At 31.5% G+C, this 22629-nt stretch overlaps 1 protein-coding gene and 2 long non-coding RNA genes across 5 annotated transcripts; 2 read left to right on the top strand and 1 right to left on the bottom strand.

Annotated features, from left to right (window-relative positions):
* Nucleotides 1–232: 232 nt before the first annotated feature.
* On the bottom strand, nt 233–4925 carry LOC110915594 (phosphatidylinositol transfer protein 3). Its single transcript, XM_022160320.2, has 6 exons — nt 4745–4925; nt 1927–2015; nt 1320–1496; nt 1140–1238; nt 827–1072; nt 233–661 (listed from the first exon to the last, which is right to left on the bottom strand). The coding sequence occupies exons 2-6, from the start codon at nt 2002–2004 to the stop codon at nt 401–403; spliced, it is 861 nt and encodes a 286-aa protein (XP_022016012.1). The 5' UTR covers nt 2005–2015; nt 4745–4925; the 3' UTR covers nt 233–400.
* A 10633-nt stretch (nt 4926–15558) lies between these two features.
* Nucleotides 15559–17564, top strand: LOC110919368. Of its 3 annotated transcripts, none has more exons than XR_004883806.1 (6): nt 15559–15912; nt 16018–16084; nt 16726–16788; nt 16875–17035; nt 17344–17405; nt 17498–17564. It is a non-coding gene; the product is annotated as an uncharacterized LOC110919368 (long non-coding RNA). The 3 variants fall into 3 exon arrangements; XR_004883805.1 differs by having other exon boundaries at nt 16862–17035; XR_004883804.1 differs by having other exon boundaries at nt 16726–17035.
* A 482-nt stretch (nt 17565–18046) lies between these two features.
* Nucleotides 18047–19019, top strand: LOC118488120. The gene is made up of 3 exons (XR_004883803.1): nt 18047–18132; nt 18718–18820; nt 18894–19019. It is a non-coding gene; the product is annotated as an uncharacterized LOC118488120 (long non-coding RNA).
* The last annotated feature ends 3610 nt before the right edge of the window (nt 19020–22629 follow it).

Here is a 22629-nt window from a genome sequence, read left to right as displayed (position 1 = left end):
TCACTCACTCTTAAGCATGTACCTTTGGACCCTGATAGTCTCTAGAAGAAATATGGTAGAAAAGGGATGCCAGATTCAATTCCTGAGTATGAGACTGCGAAATCTCATAAAGATGTTGCACCTCGGCCCGATCTTCAGCTAGTCATTATCGTGTTAAAATGTGGTCTTATGAATCTTGAATATCTAATCATATACCTTTAAACGACGCTGCTAGTAACGCTTTCTGATCATATATGCTATGAAGAATGTAGAAAATTACTTATCTTCTCTTAAGTTTATAATACAAAATCAATAATATTTGTAGTTCGATTAGGAGAGTAAAAGTATCATACTTGACCACATATATAACGAATAAGCAAAATTCAGGTAGATCAAAACGAGCGTCTCAGTTAGACCGTGGTTAGCATGGCTCAGTCTCTTGTGCAGCATTCCCGTTAGTCTTTTGGTCGAGTCCCCAGTATTTAGCGGTTTTGACATCATCCAGGACCATTAATCTCGAAAATTCTTCATGGTCATACTTCATAGTCGCCTTCCCGCCAAACTCGGTTGGGAGATTATCCACATCAAAACATGATTGCATGATCTCCACACTCTCTTTGTTCTTCGGGTACACAAACTTCACCTTCTGGAACGTTTTTGGGTCCAAGAAGTACTTGACAATCTACATAATGTTGTTAATCATGTTAGTCAACTGGCAGTGGCGGAGCTTGACCAAAAGTTTGGGGGGGGGGGGGGGGGGGTTGCACCCTGGGTATCAACCAAGCTACGCCCCTGTCAACTAGTAACTATAAAGTATAAACCGCAACAATACAAAGTGCGTGCAAACCTTCCAAAATGCTTCAAAAATACGTGGTGGGCTGTAGAGAAACGCTACGGCTAGCCTTTGTGGATAGTGGTTCTGTAGTATGCTGATTGTTTCTCGGGCTGTTTTAACCGGCACATTGGTGCTGAATGACCAACCAGTGAAATCTATCATCCACACCATTTCTTCCTGCCCTTCTGGAAGATTAAGGATCGCGTTTTCTATCAAGTACACCAGATGTTTTATCTGGTTGTCCATTCCTGTTGTGTTCTGCAACCATTCGCTTTGTTAATTACAAACAAGTAGAAAAAAACGCGTGTAGTTATCAAATGATCACCTGCAGCCCGGGTCGCATTATCAAAACAGTTCGTCCAATACGGTCACGAAAGTTTGATCTGAACACTTTCCCGGTTTCACCTTCGACAGCGATCTCAGGCTAACAAGACGAAAGATTCAAGTTTTAGTTTCGAGTTTATGGTAAGAAAATGAATTGAAGATAGATCATTGATCAACTAACCCAACGGATATCTTCGGGTTTGTAGGTTGATCTCCATGAAAGTGTTTCTTCCAACATCTTTTTCGCTTTCTCTACATTCCAATTTCGAGCTTCCAAATATCTTTTTAAGCATGCATCCGTGCAGAATTGTAAACTGCGCCCCGAGAGCGGACCAAGAGCTGATCTAAGCTCGTTGATCTGCAACCATAAGTTCAACAATGAGCTCATATTGGATGGATACGAGTCAATACAAGTATCGTAACAGTCTAGCAAGAGTATCCGTAATGCATATCCTTGGAAAAATATATTGTTCATGTTACATATACAAATCAAAATAAATAATCTAGTTACAAAACATTAGTAAAAAGTTTAGGACCAATTGTAAAAATAAATACATTTGTAGGGTTCGTCTTGACAGTGGTAAGTACAAAAAACTAAGGGCGTGGAAACTGCAGTCTACAGAAGCTCATAACAGTCAAACACTACTCACGATTTATAACTTGAAAATAACGAATGTTTAAAAACTGGCGTGACAGTGGTAAGTACAAAAACTAAGGGCGTGGAAACTGCAGTCTACAGAAGCTCATAACAGTCAAACACTACTCACGATATATAACTTGTAGGTTACCTTAGACTCGGGATGCAGCTCGTGATCCTCTTGTTCGTGTTGTTGTCCACGAGACCCACGATGCCGAAATATGGACATGATGAATAATGCTGCAATGATATGGTGCTATTATACTTTTATAACGTTGATACTTAACACAAACACCCAACAATAACAACAAAATTAATGCCACATAGGAGTTTAATTTTTATGTGAACAAATTTTATTTTATAAGTAATTTCCGGCAACGATCACGTGGATAGAAAGTGGTAGGAAGGTGCTGTTGTAAACCGAAATTGACCGGTGACTACAAAAACAATATTATAGTTGGAAAACTTTTTTAATGGTCCTTATAACACGACTACAATAAATTTTAAATTTAATGAAATTAAATCATTTTTTCTTCGAAATTAATCTATTGTTGACTATGACTAGGAGAGATATTAGGTAAAATGATGTCACGATGACGATCATGACAACAAAACAAATAAAGTTTCTTGCATCCAACTAATACGGTGTGACAAAAATTACAAACAAAGCTTTATGGTAGAATTATTAACTAACTAATTATTTATTTTATTTGTTTTGATTTAGGGATTATGTGTTATTTTAATAGATTGCTTTGTGATTTATAACCGGTTAAACCGGTTTCGTCATGGACTTATATTTTATACATTATTTTAAGAGAAAAATGCCCGGATAGTCCCTGTGGTTTCGCCTTTTTTCACCTATAGTCCCCAACTTTCTAAAACTACCTGAATAGTCCCCAACTTTTCATTTTTTGTTCCCGGATAGTCCCTGGGTCTAACTTCAGTTGGTTTTCTCTGTTAAATGGGTGTGAAATGACCAATTTACCCTTTCCTTTAAAAGGCCAAACCACAGGGACTATCCGGGCATCTTCTACATTTTTAGAGAAAAACCCCACCACCACACTTCATCTTCAACCACCACCCACCATCACCCTCCTCCACCCTCCACCATCACCTTCTTCTCTGCAATTTTCTTTGAAGAAACCCTAAAACACCCTAGTCACCTCACACCCCCCCTCATCACTACATAAACACACAATTATTAATCAACTAAATCTGTAACCAACAATGCATTAAATTGAATACAAAAACCAGTAAAATTACATACATGAACTGAGCTTCCTGTTCGGATGTTGACTTGTTTCATGAAACCAACAAAAACTCAAACCTGAACTGAGCTTCCTGTCATCGACGGTCGGACCGGAGCTCCGGTGTCCACCACAGCTATCACCACCCGAATCACCACTGTCAACATCATCTCTTCCTCGTCAACAACATCTTCATCATCTCCAGAGCTTAACGTCCCGGCGAGACACCACCGACCACCGCCGCCGTCGCTGCATCTAGCGGCTCTACCGCCGCCGCACACCACACTTTCTCTGATCTGTCTCTCTCGTCCCTCTCTCCGTCTCTTCTTGTTCTGCCGCCACGCCGCCGCCGTGCGTGGCGGCTCTCTTTCTGGTTCCATTAACCGACGTAGGGGGGTTTGATTGTTTGTCGATGAAGGGGTGTGGTGTGGTTTGTTGTCTGGTCGGGTTACGCAACACCGGAGCGCCGGTTAATCGGCTCCGGCAGCTGTCTATCGGGGTGGGAATGAGGAATCGAGAGGGGGGAAAGGCTTGTTGTGGTCTGTGTTTGTGTTGTTTGCTGTTTTCAGGCAGTGGCAAAGAGGACGACGACAACGACGGTGGTTCTGCGCGGCGGAGACCGGCGGCGGCCGGTGATGGTGGAGGGTGGAGGAGGGTGGTGGTGGGTGGAGGTTGAAGATGAAGTGTGGTGGTGGGGTTTTATAAATAAAAATGAAGATGCCCGGATAGTCCCTATGGTTTGGCCTTTTAAGGAAAGGGTATTTTTGTCATTTCACACCATCTTAACAGAGAAAACAAACTGGAGTTGGACCCAGGGACTATCCGGGAACAAAAAATGAAAAGTTGGGGACTATTCAGGTAGTTTTAGAAAGTTGGGGACTATAGGTGAAAAAAGGCGAAACCACAGGGACTATCCGGGCATTTTTCTCTTATTTTAAAATTATTAGTATAACAGATGTCATAAAATTAACATAGTAACTAAATTCGTTCCAAACAGAATTTCAAAGTAAAGTTCACCATTATTTTTTTCAACACAACTCTAGGGGATATAAATTTGATTGATTATCTTAAATGGGTTAATACACAAGCTGTTTAATAAACCGGTGACAGTCCCTAACTTAATTTTTTAACGATAAATGTTACTATTACTTTACACCAATAACCATCAACTACTTATTTGCCCATATTTGAACCTAATCCCTTCCTCTTTAGAAGACACAATCCGATCAGTCCCTGACATATTATTTGTTCATTCTGATTTGTGTTATACCTACGAATGACACTAGTCACACAAACATGTCGTAGTAGATAGCTTAACACGAATAACACGTTTAACTAATATGTCCGGATCATTGCTCGACTTTCAACACGTTTGATTAATCGAGCCGATACAATGGCCTGCCTATATAATCCGGCTCGTGGCCGCCGGACTTGACTTGATTCCAGAAAAAAAAAACATATTAAAATGTTAGCCGTCCTGATCTAACCCTGAATATAATAATGAATTGAAAAGGAAATAAAATAAAATAATCATAAATGATCATGCAGAAGAATATCATAATCTCTTTCTGAGTTTTTTCAACTGATTGATTTCCCATGTTCATGGATGATATATCAATGGGATCATCATCAAATAATGATTTGATTAACAGATCCATAAAGATCGAGTAGCTAGACGCGAATAATCAAAATTCGACGAGATTGTTTAAGCGAAAATTGTACCTTGACCAGTTGATTGTGGAAGTCAACCTTTGATCAACTGAAGAGCAGAAGTGGAGATTGTAGGAGAGAGATGTGATATCTTTCTTCGAGCACTCTTTGAGATATAGAGACGATCAGCTTTTTTTTTTCTCAATATATAATGAAAGCGTTGAAAGTTTGGATACCTTTTTTTCTCATTTTCGCGTGGTGTATATATTCATTACTTTATATGAGGAAAAAAATACCAGATATACATACGTCTAGGAATTAGATAGTGGAGTTTAGAAACTGTTGAAAACGACTGAATTGTCTATGCCGGTTCGGCTAGTTTGATTTCCAAATGATATGGTTATAAGGTTTTAGCGGTTCGGTTTGAAACTTGAAACCAGCTATGTAACCTTTATTAATAATATTTTCTTTTTGAAATATGTATAGGTATATATTATAATTATAGGGAAAAGATCAAATAGGAAGTTTATTTTGGCTAGGAAGTCTAGGAAGCAATAGGATTAAAACATGTGACAACATTTAAAATAAAGAAAAAGGGTATTTTAGTCAATCCAACTCTTTCTTCTTCCTTTTCAAAACCCAGTAACTTCAAAACCCACCATTTTCAAAACCCACCATCTTCAACCTATTCTTCACTTTCTATCTTAATAATCACTACATTATTGATTTAGTCATTGCGTTTTACGATCTTAGCGGGGGTCCGGGGGCAGCGCCCCTGGTAGCGGGGTCCAAGGGGCAGAGCCCCTGGCTGGGAAAATTAATTTGCTGTAAATTGCCTCTGGAAACTGCATTGGTCCAGACAGTTCACAGCACAGACAATTCACAGCACAGACAAAACTATTGTCATTGTTCAATGCGTTTTAGAAAGAACACTTTCTTTGGTGTTTTCTGGCCATTACGTTTTAGAAAAACACATTCTTGAAGTGTTTTTGGTGCATTGCGTTTTAGGTAAAACACTTTTTTAGGTGTTTTCAGTCTATTGCGTTTTAGAAAACAGACATTTTAAGTGTTTTCTGGCCATTGCGTTTTACAAATAAGACATGTGTTTGTGTTTTTTGTGCATTGCGTTTTAGGTAAAACACATTTTTATGTGTTTTCAGTCCATTGCGTTTTACAAACTACACTTTCTTTTAAGTTTTTAGGCTATTGCGTTTTAGAAATAACACATTTCTTTTTGTTTTCTGACCATTACGTTTTACAAATAAGTCATTTATTTGTGTTTTTGGTGGATTGCGTTTTAGAAAAATGTCATTTTTTAGGTTTTTTTTTCATTGCGTTTTACGTAACTGAGGGTTTTTCTATTGCGTTTTACGCAACTGGGTTTTAAATTTGTTTTTAAATATAGCAATAGTATACTCGATTTAAAGATAAAAACGCTCGTTTTTTTGTGCAATTTTTATAAAAAAATAATGTCGTATGAAAGAGTTATTAACGTTTAAAAAATGGGGGGAATTGGAGAAGAGAGAAACTATTGGCTTTGATTGACTAGAATGCCCCTAAACAAACTCACGCGCCTCTTTTCTTCCTTTCAATTTCCCTGATTAAATCTTAGCCCTTGATTAACTAAATGGATGGTCAAAATCACTTCCTAGCCTTCCTATCCAAATAAACTTTCTATTGTATCTCCACCCTATAATTATAATTCATATTTATCATTATACAAATACAATACAAACTAATGATTTTTGAAGTGGAAAGAAAATAAGTAAAATTCAGTTCAAACGATTATGCCGATAAAACCGAATGGTTCGTTTGTTATTGCCTAAGGCTATGTGTAGGCCTGGCAAATAAAACTCATTTGAGTTTTTTGGGTTATTTTGGGTCATTTTAAAATGAGAATGATTTAGGATGGGTTAAGAAATAACTAAGGATGGGCCAGGATGGGTTATATGATATCTACTTAAAATAATTCATGGGTAACGATAGGTATTACGGAAGGTAAATGGGTAACTCAAAAAAGAGCATCACAGGCATATTTTTCATTATATTTGAGTGTTCGTAGATGTTGGCTTCAAAAATAATAAAAATTTTAAAAATAATAAAAAAATTAATGATAAGAAAAATTTTTAAAAATAATAATAAAAAAAATTCTAAAAAATCCAAAAAATAATAAAAAATCCAAAAAAATATATAAAATCAAAAAAATCGAAAAACAAAAAAATCCAAAAAATTCTAAAAAATCAAAAAAAAATAAAAAAAATCAAAAAGTTCTAAAAAATCAAAAAAAATCTAAAATATCAAAAGAATACCTGCCATTGCTTTGTAATTGCCCCTTTTCGTGTAGAATGATATTATCTTTTTTGTAAAAAAAAAAGAAAAAAGAATAATAAAAAATCGAAAATATTCTAAAAAATCAAAAAAAATAATAAAAAAATCCAAAAAATTCTAATAAATCTAAAAAAATAATAAAAAATCCTAAAAATTCTAAAAAATCAAAAAAATTCTAAAAATTCTAAAAAATCAAAAAAATTCTAAAAATCCAAAAAATTCTAAAAAAATCAAAAAATTCTAAAAATCCAAAAATTTCTAAAAAATCAAAAAATAAAAAAAATAAAAAAATACAAAAAATACAAAAAAATTCTAAAAATTTCAAAAATATCAAAAAAATTAAAAAAAATCTAAAAAGTAATAAAAATTAAAAAATCAAAAAAATTCTAAAAAATCAAAAAAATAATAAAAAATAATAAAAAAACTCCAAAAATTCTAAAAAATCAAAAAAAAATTCTAAAAACTAAAAAAGCTTAAAAAAATAAAAAAAAATTCAAAAGTTATTTTTTTTTTGAATTTTTTATCTTTTAGAATTTTTTTGATTTTTTAGAATTTTTTGGATTTTTCTTATTTTTTTTATTTTTTTACAATTTTTTGGATTTTTTAGAATTTTTTGGATTTTTCTTATTTTTTTTATTTTTTTTATTTTTTAGAATTTGTTGGATTTTTTGTATTTTGAGGATGTTCATTTTAAATCTTTTCAATTGAGTGGATGCATTATTATTTTTTTTAATAAAAGGTTGAGAGATTTTATAAAAATGAGGGTTGGGTAGAAGATAATGAGATGAAAATGATGAAAAGTGTTGAGTTTTTTTATAGATGTGATAAAAAAAATATTTTTTTAAATGGAAAATCTTTTTTAATAATGTCGCTGGGGTCCAACGGCTAGATGTCACCCCATTCAAAGCACGCCACGTCGACCAACTTAAAGTCTCAACACCGGTGGAGAATTCCAAGCACGTTCGTAAAACGCCGTTGACAATGCTGCCGACGACGCGGTGTGTGCGATGTGGTGAGGCATAAACACCACGGATCCATGCCCACACCGTGTAGTCTAACAAGAACATGGTTCCATCTCTAATTTTTGTATATCAAAATTCGATGTATTTTAAACTTTATACAAATCTCGAGCCCAGTTTATAAAAAAATGTGTAAAGTTCAGATATTATTTTTTTTAATTTATATTCATATATAATTAATTTTATATACATATTTATATTTATATATGTATATAACACAATATATAATGAAATTTGACACACACATATATCTAACATATTTATTGTATTAAATAAAATTATTATATTCATATAAAATTATAAATAATCGGCTCATTTAGATTCGCAAGCTTATACAAATCTCGAGCCCAAATTATAAAAACTAGAGTTAATTGCCATTTTAGTCCCTAAGGTTTGTCCAAATTTGCCATTTTAGTCCAAATAGTTTTTTTTTTCGTCTCTGGGTCCCTGGCTTTTCCCTTTTGTTGCCATTTTGATCACATACCCTAACTTCATCCAAAAACCCCATTTTTAACCAGGAGTATCTTGGGGATTTTCATTTTAAATCTTTTCAATTGTCATTTTGATTCAATTCTAAAAAATAAAAAAAATTAAAAATCCAAAAAATTTGTAAAAATAAAAAAAAAAATCATAAAAATAAAAAAATTCTAAAAAATAAAAAAACTTAAAAATTCTAAAAAATCAAAAAATTTCTAAAAATAAAAAATTTCTAAAAAATCCAAAAAAATTCTAAAAAATCAAAAGAATTCTAAAAAATCATAAAAATTCTAAAAAATCAGAAAAATGCTAAAAAATTAAAAAAACTAAAAAATAAAAAAAATTCTAATAAGATTCTAAAATATAAAAAATCTAAAAAATTAAAAAAAATTCTAAAAAATCAAACAAACATATTTTAAAGTTTCAAATTCAAAAAATAACGATATATTCCTCGTCCAGACGAATATATTTTCAAGTTTTATCTATTTTGTTGAGTGAATGTCTATTTTAGTAATTTTTCTATCAATATATCTATTATATAATGGCTATTTTTTCTTCATATTTTGATTTTCACTAAAGTAAATTATGTAACATAATGTAACTATTAACTAAAGTAAATTATGTAACATAATGTAATTATTAGACTCACTCACTTTGGAGTAGTGGTAATATGGTGAAACATGTTAGTTGTAAAGTTTTATATTGGTAGTTGTAAAGTTTTATATTTCAGTCAGCATCTTGCTGGACTTTGATTTGTATTGTCTTTGGTTTTAATGGAAGGTAGTTTTGCTGTTAACAAATTGATTATAGAGTTTTATTCTTTTATTCTTACATTTCCACATTAATTATCACCCTTTTGGCCTTTTTATATATGTTTTCATAGCAAAACTATTTATTACAATAATATTTTCATCTTTAGTTTTGTATCAATTAATATAATTTACTAAACATAAATATCATGAAATATAAATTTTATAAACTAAAACATAACATGCATGTTCATCAGTTAGTGGTTCTATCTCATCATGACCATTCATTCACTCAACAAAATAGATAAAACTTGAAAATATATTCGTCTGGACGAGGAATATATCGTCATTTTTTGAATTTGAAACTTTAAAATATGTTTGTTTGATTTTTTAGAATTTTTTTAATTTTTTAGATTTTTTTATATTTTAGAATTCTTTTAGAATTTTTTTATTTTTTAGAGTTTTTTTAATTTTTAGCATTTTTCTGATTTTTTAGAATTTTTATGATTTTTTAGAATTCTTTTGATTTTTTAGAATTTTTTTGGATTTTTTAGAAATTTTTTATTTTTAGAAATATTTTGATTTTTTAGAATTTTTTAGTTTTTAGAATTTTTTTGATTTTTATAATTCTTTTTATTTTTATGATTTTTTTTATTTTTAAAATTTTTTTGGATTTTTTATTTTTTTTTATTTTTTAGAATTGGATCAAAATGGCAATTGAAAAGATTTAAAATGAAAATCCCCAAGATACCCCTGGTTAAAAATAGGGTTTTTGGATGGAGTTAGGGTATGTGATCAAAATAGCAACAAAAGTGAAAAGTCAGGGACCCAGAGATGAAAAAAAACTATTTGGACTAAAATGACAAATTTGGACAAACCTTAGGGACTAAAATGGCAATTAACTCTAGTTTTTATAATCTGGGCTCGAGATTTGTATAAGCTTGCGAATCTAAATGAGCCGATTATTTATAATTTTATATGAATATAATAATTTTATTTAATACAATAAATATGTTAGATATATGTGTGTGTTAAATTTCATTATATATTGTGTTATATACATATATAAATATAAATATGTATATAAAATTAGTTATATATGAATATAAATTAAAAAAATAATATCTGAACTTTACACATTTTTTATAAACTGGGCTCGAGATTTGTATAAAGTTTAAAATACATCGAATTTTGATATACAAAAATTAGAGATGGAACCATGTTCTTGTTAGACTACACGGTGTGGGCATGGATCCGTGGTGTTTATGCCTCACCACGCCGCACACACCGCGTCGTCGGCGGCATTGTCAACAGCGTTTTACGAACGTGCTTGGAATTCTCCACCGGTGTTGAGACTTTAAGTTGGTCGACGTGGCGTGCTTTGAATGGGGTGACATCTAGCCGTTGGACCCCAGCGACATTATTAAAAAAAGATTTTCCATTTAAAAAAATATTTTTTATCACATCTATAAAAAAACTCAACACTTTTCATCATTTTCACCTCATTATCTTCTACCCAACACTCATTTTTATAAAATCTCTCAACCTTTTATAAAAAAAATAATAATGCATCCACACAACTGTAACTTTGATCCGTACAACCCTTATGGTATCGGCTATAGGTATATTTTTAAGGTTGGAGGGTGTGGGGGGCGCCACCCATCCACATCATCACCGATAGCGCCCCATCGGCGCCACCACCCATCCGTGGCTTTTAAACCGGGGCGCCATGGAGTTGTCCACCACTATGGTAACACCAAGAAGGAGACGTCCAGGTGGGGTCCATATGATTTAATCCAATCAAATCTTTTTTTTTTAATTTTGTTTAATAGGGGGCTTATCCTACACCCTGCAAGTTAAGGGAAGACGTTATAAAGCCCCCTGGCTGACGTGGATCCTACGTGTCGCTAACGTGTCTTGATAAAGCCCCTAGGGACTCCATCCCACACCCTCCAGCCTAATAGGTACCAACCAAGATAGTGATGATTTTTGGAACCGAATAAACGACCTTTATTACAAAACCTTGAGACGAGATTTCTATCGTATTTAAATTATGTAACTTTTTTTTTTCTAATTTACGAAATCATTTTTTATTTACATTGCGTAATCTTTTTATATTATTGTTATTATATTCGTACTTTAAAAAATTACACACGTTTTATAGTTTTGAATAATAAAAAATAACAAAAACTAGGTGTCATGTGTCGAATAACGCCACTCTTCCACGATCCCCCCCCCCCCCCCCCGACCGATTTTGGCACCACACTCCATTTCTGACGCACACTGACGTGTCGTCCACATATCGAATAACGTCTAATTTTCAAGCCCCTTCATACTGCATCATCATACAATTAATCTTAGCCTGAATACCATTCAGTGGCTTTCTAGAAGGTTATAGTCAACATCTAGAAAGCTTAGAAATGTGAGAAGGTTTTGGTACTTGCGAATCTCCTTTTTTCTTGTATGAACAACTCGCACGTTATTGTAGTATGTTGATGATAATCTTTATTAGATAACTAGTTTTATGGTTCTTTTATGTGTTGCGGCACCTTAAATAGAATATTTTTAAGTTTGGTAATATGTATATTTGTGTTTCGAATACTAGTACATGATACTAATAACACGATCTTAACAAAAATTACATCGAAATATAGATAAAAATACGTTTGTCAAATAATTTTTTTAGTACTAAAGTTTATGAACTGTAAAGTAATTTTATTAAAGTCCAGGATACTAGCGTAAAGTTTCGGGATAATAAATGTAATATCTTCAAGGAAAAAAAAAGGAAAAAACAAAAAAGGGAAAAACTTTGCACTCCCAAATTTCTAACCTGAGGCTCTTTTAATTTCACTTGATCATACATCAATCATTCGACTAGATGCCATTTTTTTTAGAGATGGTTAAATACACCTTCATTTTTATTGTTTATACCTTCATTTTTAAAAATATCATTTTTATAATTTTTTAAATTCCACCCTTTACCTTTTATATATTATTGTTTTTTTCAACTAATTACGGCTTCCTTTTTTTTTTCATTCACTGTTTGTTTTGTATGAATTCTTTTGTTTTGCTTAAGTTTCTTTCTCTTATATTTTTCACAAACGGTTATGAATATTGTAACAAGATCTTTGAATGGCTTTGTTTTTGTTGGTTTGTGGGTGAAGAGCGGAAGGCTTTCATAGGGTGGATTATATTCTTTTGTTTTTATTGTTCTCCAAATTCAATACTTATATCGATACCTTATATCTTATTTTAATTTCTTTTTGGTAATTATTCTATTCATAAGAATGATTAATATCCATATGGATAATCATCTTTTTGAAAAAAAAGATGACGAACACCTTTAACTTTAATTTGCTAGAGAAATTTTGCAGAAGAGGGACGGTTTTCAAATCAAAAGAATATAGTTGATTTTTTAGTTAGAATTCATACTAATAACACTCAACCAATTAGAACTATGATTGAAATCAAAGTTGAAAAAAATTGTTTCTTCAAACTCTCTCTTAATCTCCTTCTTTCGATCAGTGCAGGCTTTTTTTTCTTCAATAGAATCGTTATGTATTCACACGTATATCTAAATATTCAAATTATGGCAAGTAGATAAACCCTAGAAAAAATAGGGATATTTCCTAATACAAATTTTCAAAAACTTGAAAATACAAGAGTTTATTGTATTTATTTACAAACTTTAAGGGGAGTACAACCAATAAAATTAAAAAAAAACATGGAAGTACATTTATCAATAGCCCAAACTAGTGGCTTCCACTATGTTTCTTTATTATTTTTTTTATTATTCCGTTTTTCAAGTTAGTGTATATACAATTAAAAGCAAGTCTCACTAAAAAGGGGAGTTTTTTTCCAAACTAGTATTGGTGGACAAAATATTTATCATTTTGGTGTTCTCTTAAAAATATTTACCAAACTAGTGTTTTTTATTTATTTTGTACTTACCTTTTCTTTTAATTAACATATTATACTTTATTTATTCAATCAATCTATTTTCTACTTTTTTTATTCTTTTTTTTTTATTCATTCAATCCTTTTTTAATCAATCAACCCATTATGGTGTTTTTTAATAGTGTTTTTTACCATCTGATTCTTTTTTTCAATCAACCCACGTCTCAACTACAAAAATCATCCCAAATAAATACAAACAATGAAATAAGAAACATAAAATAATTAATCAAGTATTAAAACTTGATTTGATATTGGTTTTAATATCACATAAAGACGAAAAAAATATCAAATAAAGTCGGTCGCTACCGATATCAATACAGTATACAATTAAAAAAGGGAAATAAAAGCGAGTCGAGTACGGTCCAATATCAAGCAAAATAAAACTTTTAATCCCGTTCATATTGAAAACACGTTTGTTCAGTGAATACAACCCTTTTTATCTCGTTTTGAATATAATGTAATACTATATACTAGATATATTAATCTGGCTTCATTACGTAAAACAAACCCATTTATAAACGTTTTTTTAATTTATTCTACAAAAGACTATGAAATCCCACAATATAATCTTTTTGCTCGACTTGTTTTTCCGTCACTAAACTATGAAATTGCATACAAAGTGACAAAAGTCAACATTAAAACTACATAATATTACTTATGCTTATTATATTACAACTTAATTTAAGATTTCAATCTTTGTATTTTATCATAAGAATGATGAAATCCACGACTTGGTTTGTATTTTATATAAGAAGAATATGAATTTTATTCAATATTCAACTGAAATGTAAGTTTATCATATGTTCGTTCTATTTATATATTACTTAATAAACAAAATGTAACTACAATAACAAAATAAATGAATAAATAAAGTATAATATGTTAATTAAAAGAAAAAGGTAAGTACAAAATAAATGAAAAACACTAGTTTGGTAAAAAAATTTTAAGAGAACACCAAAATGGTAAATATTTTTTCCATCAACACTAATTTGAGAAAAAACTCCCATTTTTAGTGAGACTTGCTTTTAATTGTATATACACTAACTTGAAAAACGGAATAATCAAAAAAATAATAAAGAAACATAGTGGAAGCCACATGGCATCTATTGGTTGGTTGGCCGCCTCTCTTGACCAATAGCAAATGGTCACTCTTCCCTCTCATTGTAATTAGTAATTGTGTGTATAGGTAGGGTAGGGATAGTGTATCAAGTGTCTAAAGTGTAAAAATGTTTTAAACCATTAAATCTTTGATCTAATGGTTAAGATCAATATGCCCTCACTCTTCGCCGTTTTGTGTTATTTGGCAGTCCAGTAGGTAATGAGGTATTATGAGACGTTTTTCATAAACAAGTGTAGTGAGATAATGTCCAATAATGTCCCATCAATGATTACTCAGTTATTATTTTTTTGTTTTTTTAATTAAAAACTAATGATATTTGATTTGGAACCATCTGATTGGCCCAACATATCTTGACCCGGCATTTTATTTGGAAAACCCAAACCAAATTTTTCAAGAAAATCGCGCATGGGGGCGGTTGAAGGGCATGTTTTGGCTTTTTTTTTTTTATGGAAAACGCCAAAAAAACCTCACTTTGGGTGGTCTTATTGCCTTATTATCTTTTGTAAGTTAAAAAGGTGTTTGGCTAAGTGACTTTTTCCCCTCCTTATCACTTTTTGATGGTGTTAAAAATGAGTTTTTAAGAAGTTAGAGGAATGCGACTTTTGCAAACTCTTTGTAACTTTTGGCAAAAGTCAATAAGAAAGTTTAAAAAGAACCTCAAACAACCCCTTAGACCATGTGTAGTGGTTTAGCTCAATAATGCTCTCACCATGGGACGTTTTGCGACACGTGGCAGTCCAGTCAGCATGGGGCATTATTGGGGGTTATTGCAAAAGTGTTGTAGTGGGAATAATGCTCAATAACGCCCCTTCCAATCAATAAACAATTATTTTTTATAGAGAAAAGGATTAAAAAAAATAAGAAAAGGCCCCTTACACTTGGACCACTCCCATTGGCCACATGCAAATTCCATTTGACCACTTCAGCGTTTTTTTAAAAACGCCGGCATGCAATTTTCTCAAATATAAGGCCGGAAAACGCTCCATGTAATGGGGGTGCGGTGTTTTAGGGCGTTTTTTTTTTGAATTTTTTTTTAAAAATACCACTCCACTACGGGTGGTCTTAGTAAAGCATGTGTACTATACATAATACTTGTAACTATTTATAGTAGAGATCAAATGTATTACTCTTATTTATATATTTGAATCGAGCAAATATCTAAAAGAAAAAATAACATGCCTTCCAAAAGGTTGACGACAAAAATCTATCTATCTATTATCTATATTAAAACAAAACACTTTGGTGCCACTTGGCATCCACTTAAAACACTTACTGCCACCTGTCATCTCTTAAGGTTGCTGGCTTTGGAAAATGGCGCTCAGAATTTTGCTTTGCCTTCACCGTTCTCTTTTTCCATTTTCTCATCACTTTTCCTTTTCCCTTTCCAAAACCCTAAATTCAACCATGGCCGCATACCTCTTTCCACCATGACAATCTTCGATCTGAATATTTATATCCATTATTCTGGCCGTTCACTCCATTTCGCAATGAATCAAGACTTGATAACCACAAAGAATTGCATCAACAATCGTCAAGAATCAACATAATCCATGTTAATCATCGATTCTTGCTTCCAATTTCTTATTATAGGTATGTTTTTTTCAACTTTTACATGTTTTTTTTTCAAAGTTGTTTAGAATTTTATTGTTTTTTGTTCGATTTACAAACCCTAGATTGATTTTTTGTTGATGCTAGAGGATCTGCCATATAATTTCAAGGTTGTGGTTAGTTGTGGATGATGGAGGCGGCGATGGTGATTAAGGTTCTTTCCCTTTTTTCTTTCATCCTCTTCACATTTACAAACCCTAATACACATATACTACTTTACTACTTCTGTGGCACATATGAACCCTCACCGGGTATGTTTTCTTCATTGTATTATGACGTATTCTGATAATCCTTTGAATCTTCTGCTTTAATCAATGTTTAATATGTTAATCGTTGACATATGTATGGAGTTGTGGAACAATTTTTTTTTTATTTTGTTGTTCAATCGCCATTGAGCTGCAATAGGGTTTGTGGGTGTTTGAATCAGGGCTGTAGAATAAGATTCAAAAGAAATTGGAGCAATTGCTCATTCTACAATACTCCTAAACATCGAATTGTAAAAAAAAAATCTTGCTTAAAATCCCTGCATTTTTCTGAATTCAATGGGTTCTTAACAAATTAGGATTTGAATAATGGTTAATTACTTATTACTACAACACAGAAGATTCTTGGTAGTATAGATAGTGTAAGGGTTAAAAATGAGATAATTGTATCTAATCATGAGTGAAACTGCCTATAGACAAGTGGATTTTAAGGAATCAAAATTAAAAAAAAAAAGAAATTCTAAGGCGGCATGTAGATGTGTGGATTATTAAAAACTACTTGACATATCTATATTTTTTGTGAAACTCCAAGATGGAACTGTGCTTCTGAAGAAGGAATGTGATGATGTGCCATTTGAGTTCAAAAAAGATGAAGGTGAGTGCCATATAGGTAAGTTGTCATAGTAATATCGAATCTTTGATGGAGCTTATATCATAATCTGGAACAGTTAATTGTTATAGAATAAGAGAGTTGGTGGTCGGGTTGATTCTAGAGACGAAAAATAATATCAATGGTTCTGAACTTTCTACTCTACTTGCTAGCCATATGGATGTGGACAAGGTAAGTTTCGGGCTATGGCCCAACTGGTGCAGCTCTTGCTAGCCATATGGATGTGGACAAGGTAAGTTTTTAATATCTATATCATTATATTATACTGTAATAAAATCAAAATTATCATCCAGTTTGATGATTTAATGCTTGATGATTTAATGCTGGGTTTTGCAAATTGCTTTTACCGGATCAACAGAGACCGGTAAAATTATTCAAGAATTGGCTTTTTTTTTGAACAAGTGTGCATTTTACATTTTTTACATATATTTGATTTCTTTTTTTCTCGATATTAGTAAAACAAGAACTTATTTACAGTAATTGGTTTTTTTTTTTTTTGAACAGGATGATCTTTACTATGAAATTATATTTTTTGAACAGGATGATATGCTGATAGCTCAAGATGAGATATTTGGTCCTGTTCAAACCATCTTGAAATTCAAGTAATTCCCGTATAATCATCATAACATGTTATAACATTGTTTACAAACTTCAAAACCTGTTAAAAATTATAATCTCATGATTTTGATGACAGGGAGGTTGATGAAGAGATACAAAGGGCCAATGCGACGCGATATGGACTTGCATCGGGTGTTTTCACCCAAAACCTTGATACTGCAAATACGTTGACTCTATTTTGGGCTTCTTTTATATTGAAATGGGTTGGTTCCGCTTTCATACTCTTTTAATACTATATTTATCAACTTAATGGGCGTTATGGTCGTATGTCATGAAACTGATTACATGATTTACAGTAACCAGAGTCGAATAGTGGTTTAAACGTAAAAAATGTGCAGGGAGAGGCGGTATCTATGCTTATAGCGCATACACAATGCGTATCTTCAGTTTTTTGGCTCGAACACGAAACCATTTATTCTGGATCGTGGGATCACTCCATTAGAAGATGGGATGTGGAGACAGGAAAAGACACACTAAACCTGGTACGTAGTGTCATAATTAAGTTGCTTATATCATAAGTTTACATGACTATTTCCAAGTTAAATTTTGATCGCAAACGTTTTATTACGTGCACAGTTTTGCGGGAAAGTGATTAACTGGATACATGTTACGGTGAACCACTCAGCCAAACAAAACACCAAACTGACTTTCAGTGAACAAATCAGCGAATAGATTCAGCAAACTGATTCAGCGAACTGACAAAAATCTGCAGTGTATTTTCGTTCTTGATTTAGCGAACTGATTCAGCAAACTGATTCAGTAAAATGCAATTTTCGTTCTTGAGGTTTGGTAATTTTTTGCGACTTTTGTCCAAAGGTTTGTTTTTCCGCATCTAGATCCAAAAGGTTTGAAATCTTGCCATTTTCATCCGGCTCCTTAACTCCATCCATTTTTCTCCATTAAGTCAGGGGTATTTCTGTCTTATTTGCTAACTTAAAGGGCAATTTGGTCTTTTTCACTTTATGTGAAAAGACTGGATACCCCTGAAAAAGACCGAATTGCCCTTTAAGTTAGCAAAAAAGACAGAAATGCCCCTGACTTAACGAAGAAAAATTGATAGTTAACGAGCCTGATGAAAATGGCAAGAATTCAAACCTTTAGGATCCAAATGCGGAAAAAACAAACCTTTGGACGAAAGTCGCAAAACTGGCCAAACCTCGTGGACGAAAATGCCATGTTACTCTTTAATTTATTATATATTTTCAGTCTCAGTTAATACTGTAATGTTTGTGGATCTTTTAATCCTCAGTAATCATATTATTTAATCAGTTAATCACTACGCTTACTATCTTGCAGGGGCTTTTATTGAGAAAATACAAGGCTATATCAGTTATCCAGCCTGTTTTTTTCTTCTTCTTCTTATGATCTGGTATTAACAAAAGCAAATACACATATTCAGGTTGGTTAAAACTTGTTTTTTTAAAGGTGATTGTACGCTATAGCTGATAATATATGCTGCTATCTTATTATAGGTTACTTATGAAGGTTTTCAAACTTCTTAGGTGGAAGCTCTAGGTCCATGTCTAGACCAACTTACAAGTTTTGATGTCGTGGAAGAGCCAAAGGACTCGGTCACTGTGAACTGTGTTGCGGGCAGTTTCACAAGTACACGACTCGGTTCAACTGAATGGTCTTTGCTTATTGTCTTCATGTCTGTTACTTTTGTCGTATTTTACTTTTAATTTTGAAAATACTTGATTAATGGTTTCACTGATTTATGATTATGTGAGGCAACATTATCGCCTTAGTCCGGCTGAACTCTGTTAGATAAAATGTGATTTGAGATATAGGTAAGTTGTACAAAATCAGTGTTAAAAGTAATTTGAGATATAGGTAAGTTGTTCAAAATCAGTGTTAAAATGTGATTTGGTTAGTGTGGATTGGTGCTGCAGCATGATGGCAGTGTGGCTAAATTCTACCAGTGGCGGCGGTTTCAAACATAATGTTCGGGCAATAGAGGTGTGTACCCGGCTGCCGTTCTCGAATAGGTTGCCGCAAAGGTAAGTTTGGTTGTTATTTCAACAATTTTAAGTTATATATTTGTGTGGTAAGCCACCCGCGAAGCTCGCGGGGTCTTAGGCTAGTACTATATAATAAAAGAAACCAATAAAGAGACACATGTCATTCATTGGAGCCATCTAATTTTTCTCTTCTAAATTAATTATAGATAATTAATATTAATTAAAAGATAATTATAAAATTAAATTTAATATAAATTTAAACAATTCGTATAGAAGATAATATAATATTAATATTAATTAAAAGACAATTATAAATTAAATTTAATATAAATTTAAACAATTCGTATAGGAGATAATATAAAAAAAAGAGGTACACTAAATATAAATTAATATAATGTAAATTATTTGTTTATTTTATTAAACTAAAGTAGTTAGTGGTAGAACTTATTTCAAAAATGTTTATAAAGGGTAAACAAAAACATTAATCAATGTTTATTGGTTCTATATTTTTATTTTCGTGTTCAACTCTCAACTCAAATACGGTATTCACTATGTTTACGTGGCATTTATAAGAACCATCACCGCAATCACCCCATCCATCATATATCGAGTATATTCGTTCGTTTTTTTAAAGATATAATTTGTTATTAGATTCATTCAATAAAAGAGGTTTTTTAAAGATATAATACTTTTATTATTTACTATACAAAATTACATTTATGCAACTCGTGTAATACACCGGGTTTTTAAAAATATAACTTTTTTATTATGTCGTATATAAAATTAGATTTATTCAATCCGTATAATACATAGGGTTTATAAAGATATAACAAGATCTAACTTTTGATTGATTGATATATAAAATTTGCTCAACCCGTACAATACACGGGGTTTTTAAAAATATAACTTTTTAATTATTTAATATATAAAATTACATTTATTCAACCCATGTAATAGACGAGGTTTTAAAAGATATATTGTTTTATTATTTGGTATATAAAATTACATTTATTCAACCCGTATAATAAACGAGGTTTTTAAAGATATATTTTTTTATTATTTGGTATATAAAATTACATTTATTCAACTCGTGTATTACACAGGGTTCTAACCTAGTATTATATTATACCGAAAATATTCAAATTATTTTCGTGGAATTATTAAAGTAATTATATTACCTGTCCAATTCACGTGGTTGATAAAATATTCATTCTTCACTGTAATATTTTGTTTTCAAACCAACAGGATGTGATTGCCAGCTTTATATCTATTTAGTTATACTCTTAGACAAGCATATTCGGTTTGTTAGACAAGTGAAAAAAGCATCTTATGTGATTATGTGAAGGAAAAGAAAAAATTAACCAATCAACTTCAATATTGGATCTCTATAAATTATCGCAAGAATACGTAGAACAAACTAATCCATCTTTTTTCCTAATAATCTCATTAAAACAAATTGTTTAAAGATAATTCTATGGTTTCTCATATTTAAAAATGCATCAACAAATTCGTTTATTTTTGTAATCTATTCTATATAATAAAACAAACCTGTTTTGAGACACTTGTCATTCTCTCATCTAATTTATTAAAATTATTAATAATAATACTAATAATAATAATATTTAATCAAATCTAATTCAAATAATAATTATATTTAATCTAATCTAATACAAATTCTTATTATTAATTCAATAACCTATTGTTAAACTAAAACTTTAATAGAATCTTAAATCCTAGCTAAACAAGTTTCGAAATTCATAATAATATTAATATGTTAGACTAAATATATTATTGATATATATATATATATATATATATATATATATATATAGGTAAAGGATCCTGTACAAAGTCATATTTTGTAAGAAGTGTGAGAAATAATTTAGTGATGACAAGTGTCATCTATCTTAATTAATTCAAAAGGGTACGTATATTAGTAATTTACCTTTCTTATCAATTAATTGAGTTTCAAGATAACTGAAAAAAAACTGTCGTCCTATTTTTTTGCAAGATCCAGTTCGATTTTCACCTACGTATCATTTCTTCATCATCTTAATCGCAACATCTTTTAATCGTATATTGTTCATATCTTCTTTTCATCATCTTTAAATTGCAATACAATTTTTTTGGATTCCAGATAAAACACCATGACTTGAATCATAGTCAATATCTCCAGAATGTATCCAGATGTTTTAAAACACCACGCCATGAACAATGTCTACAGAGAAAACACCATGACTTGAATCATACTCATGGTGTTTTAAATTCTGGGAATGTTTTGTATTGATTCTCCAGATGTTAATACACCATGGATGTAATCACAATACAATGTTTTTTGGATTCCAGATAAAACACCATGACTTGAATCATAGTCATGGTGTTTTAAAATCTGGGAATGTTTTATATTGGTAAAACACCATGACTTGAATCATAGATGTTTAAAACACCACGCAATGAACAATGTCTCCAAATAAAACACCATGACTTGAATCATAGTCATGGTGTGTTAAAATCTGGGAATGTTTTGTATTGATAAAACACCATGCCTTGAATCATAGATGTTTAAACCACCACGCCATGAACAATGTTTCCAGATAAAACACCATGACTTGAATCATAGATGTTTAAAACACCACGCCATGAACAATGTCTCCAGATAAAACACCATGACTTGAATCATAGTCATGGTGTTTACGATTTTTATACAATGTATCCAGATAAAACACCATGACTTGAATCATAGATGTTTAAAACACCACGCCATGAACAATGTCTCCAGATAAAACACCATGACTTGAATCATAGTCAATTTATCCAGTTGTTTTAAAACACCATGCCATGAATCTGATTACAGTTCTCGTTATGATAATGTATGACGAATATGCAACCAAAAACCTCCTACAATTAAGGTGAATCATTAATTCCGATATTTAAGGAAAAAGGAGGAAATGTAGGAGTTTTTTGGTCGTGTATGATATAGTTACCATATTTCAAACATTGAAAAAGACACTATTGCCCTTCAATTTTACATAAGGTCCCTCTAATTAAAACACAATTTACATTTTTATACCCTATTGATCTCAACCATTAGATCAAATATCCAATGGTTTAAAACACTTCTTACCCTTCTTACATGTTAGACACTTTTTACCATATCCCTACCCTATATATATATATATATATATATATATATATATATATATATATATATATAACTCTAATTAAATAAGACACTATTGCCCTTCAA

Source organism: Helianthus annuus, chromosome 16, assembly GCF_002127325.2.
Source record: "Helianthus annuus cultivar XRQ/B chromosome 16, HanXRQr2.0-SUNRISE, whole genome shotgun sequence".
NCBI lineage: Eukaryota > Viridiplantae > Streptophyta > Magnoliopsida > Asterales > Asteraceae > Helianthus > Helianthus annuus.
Note: the sequence above shows the minus strand (reverse complement) of the source record. Positions and strands in the feature narration are given on the sequence as shown.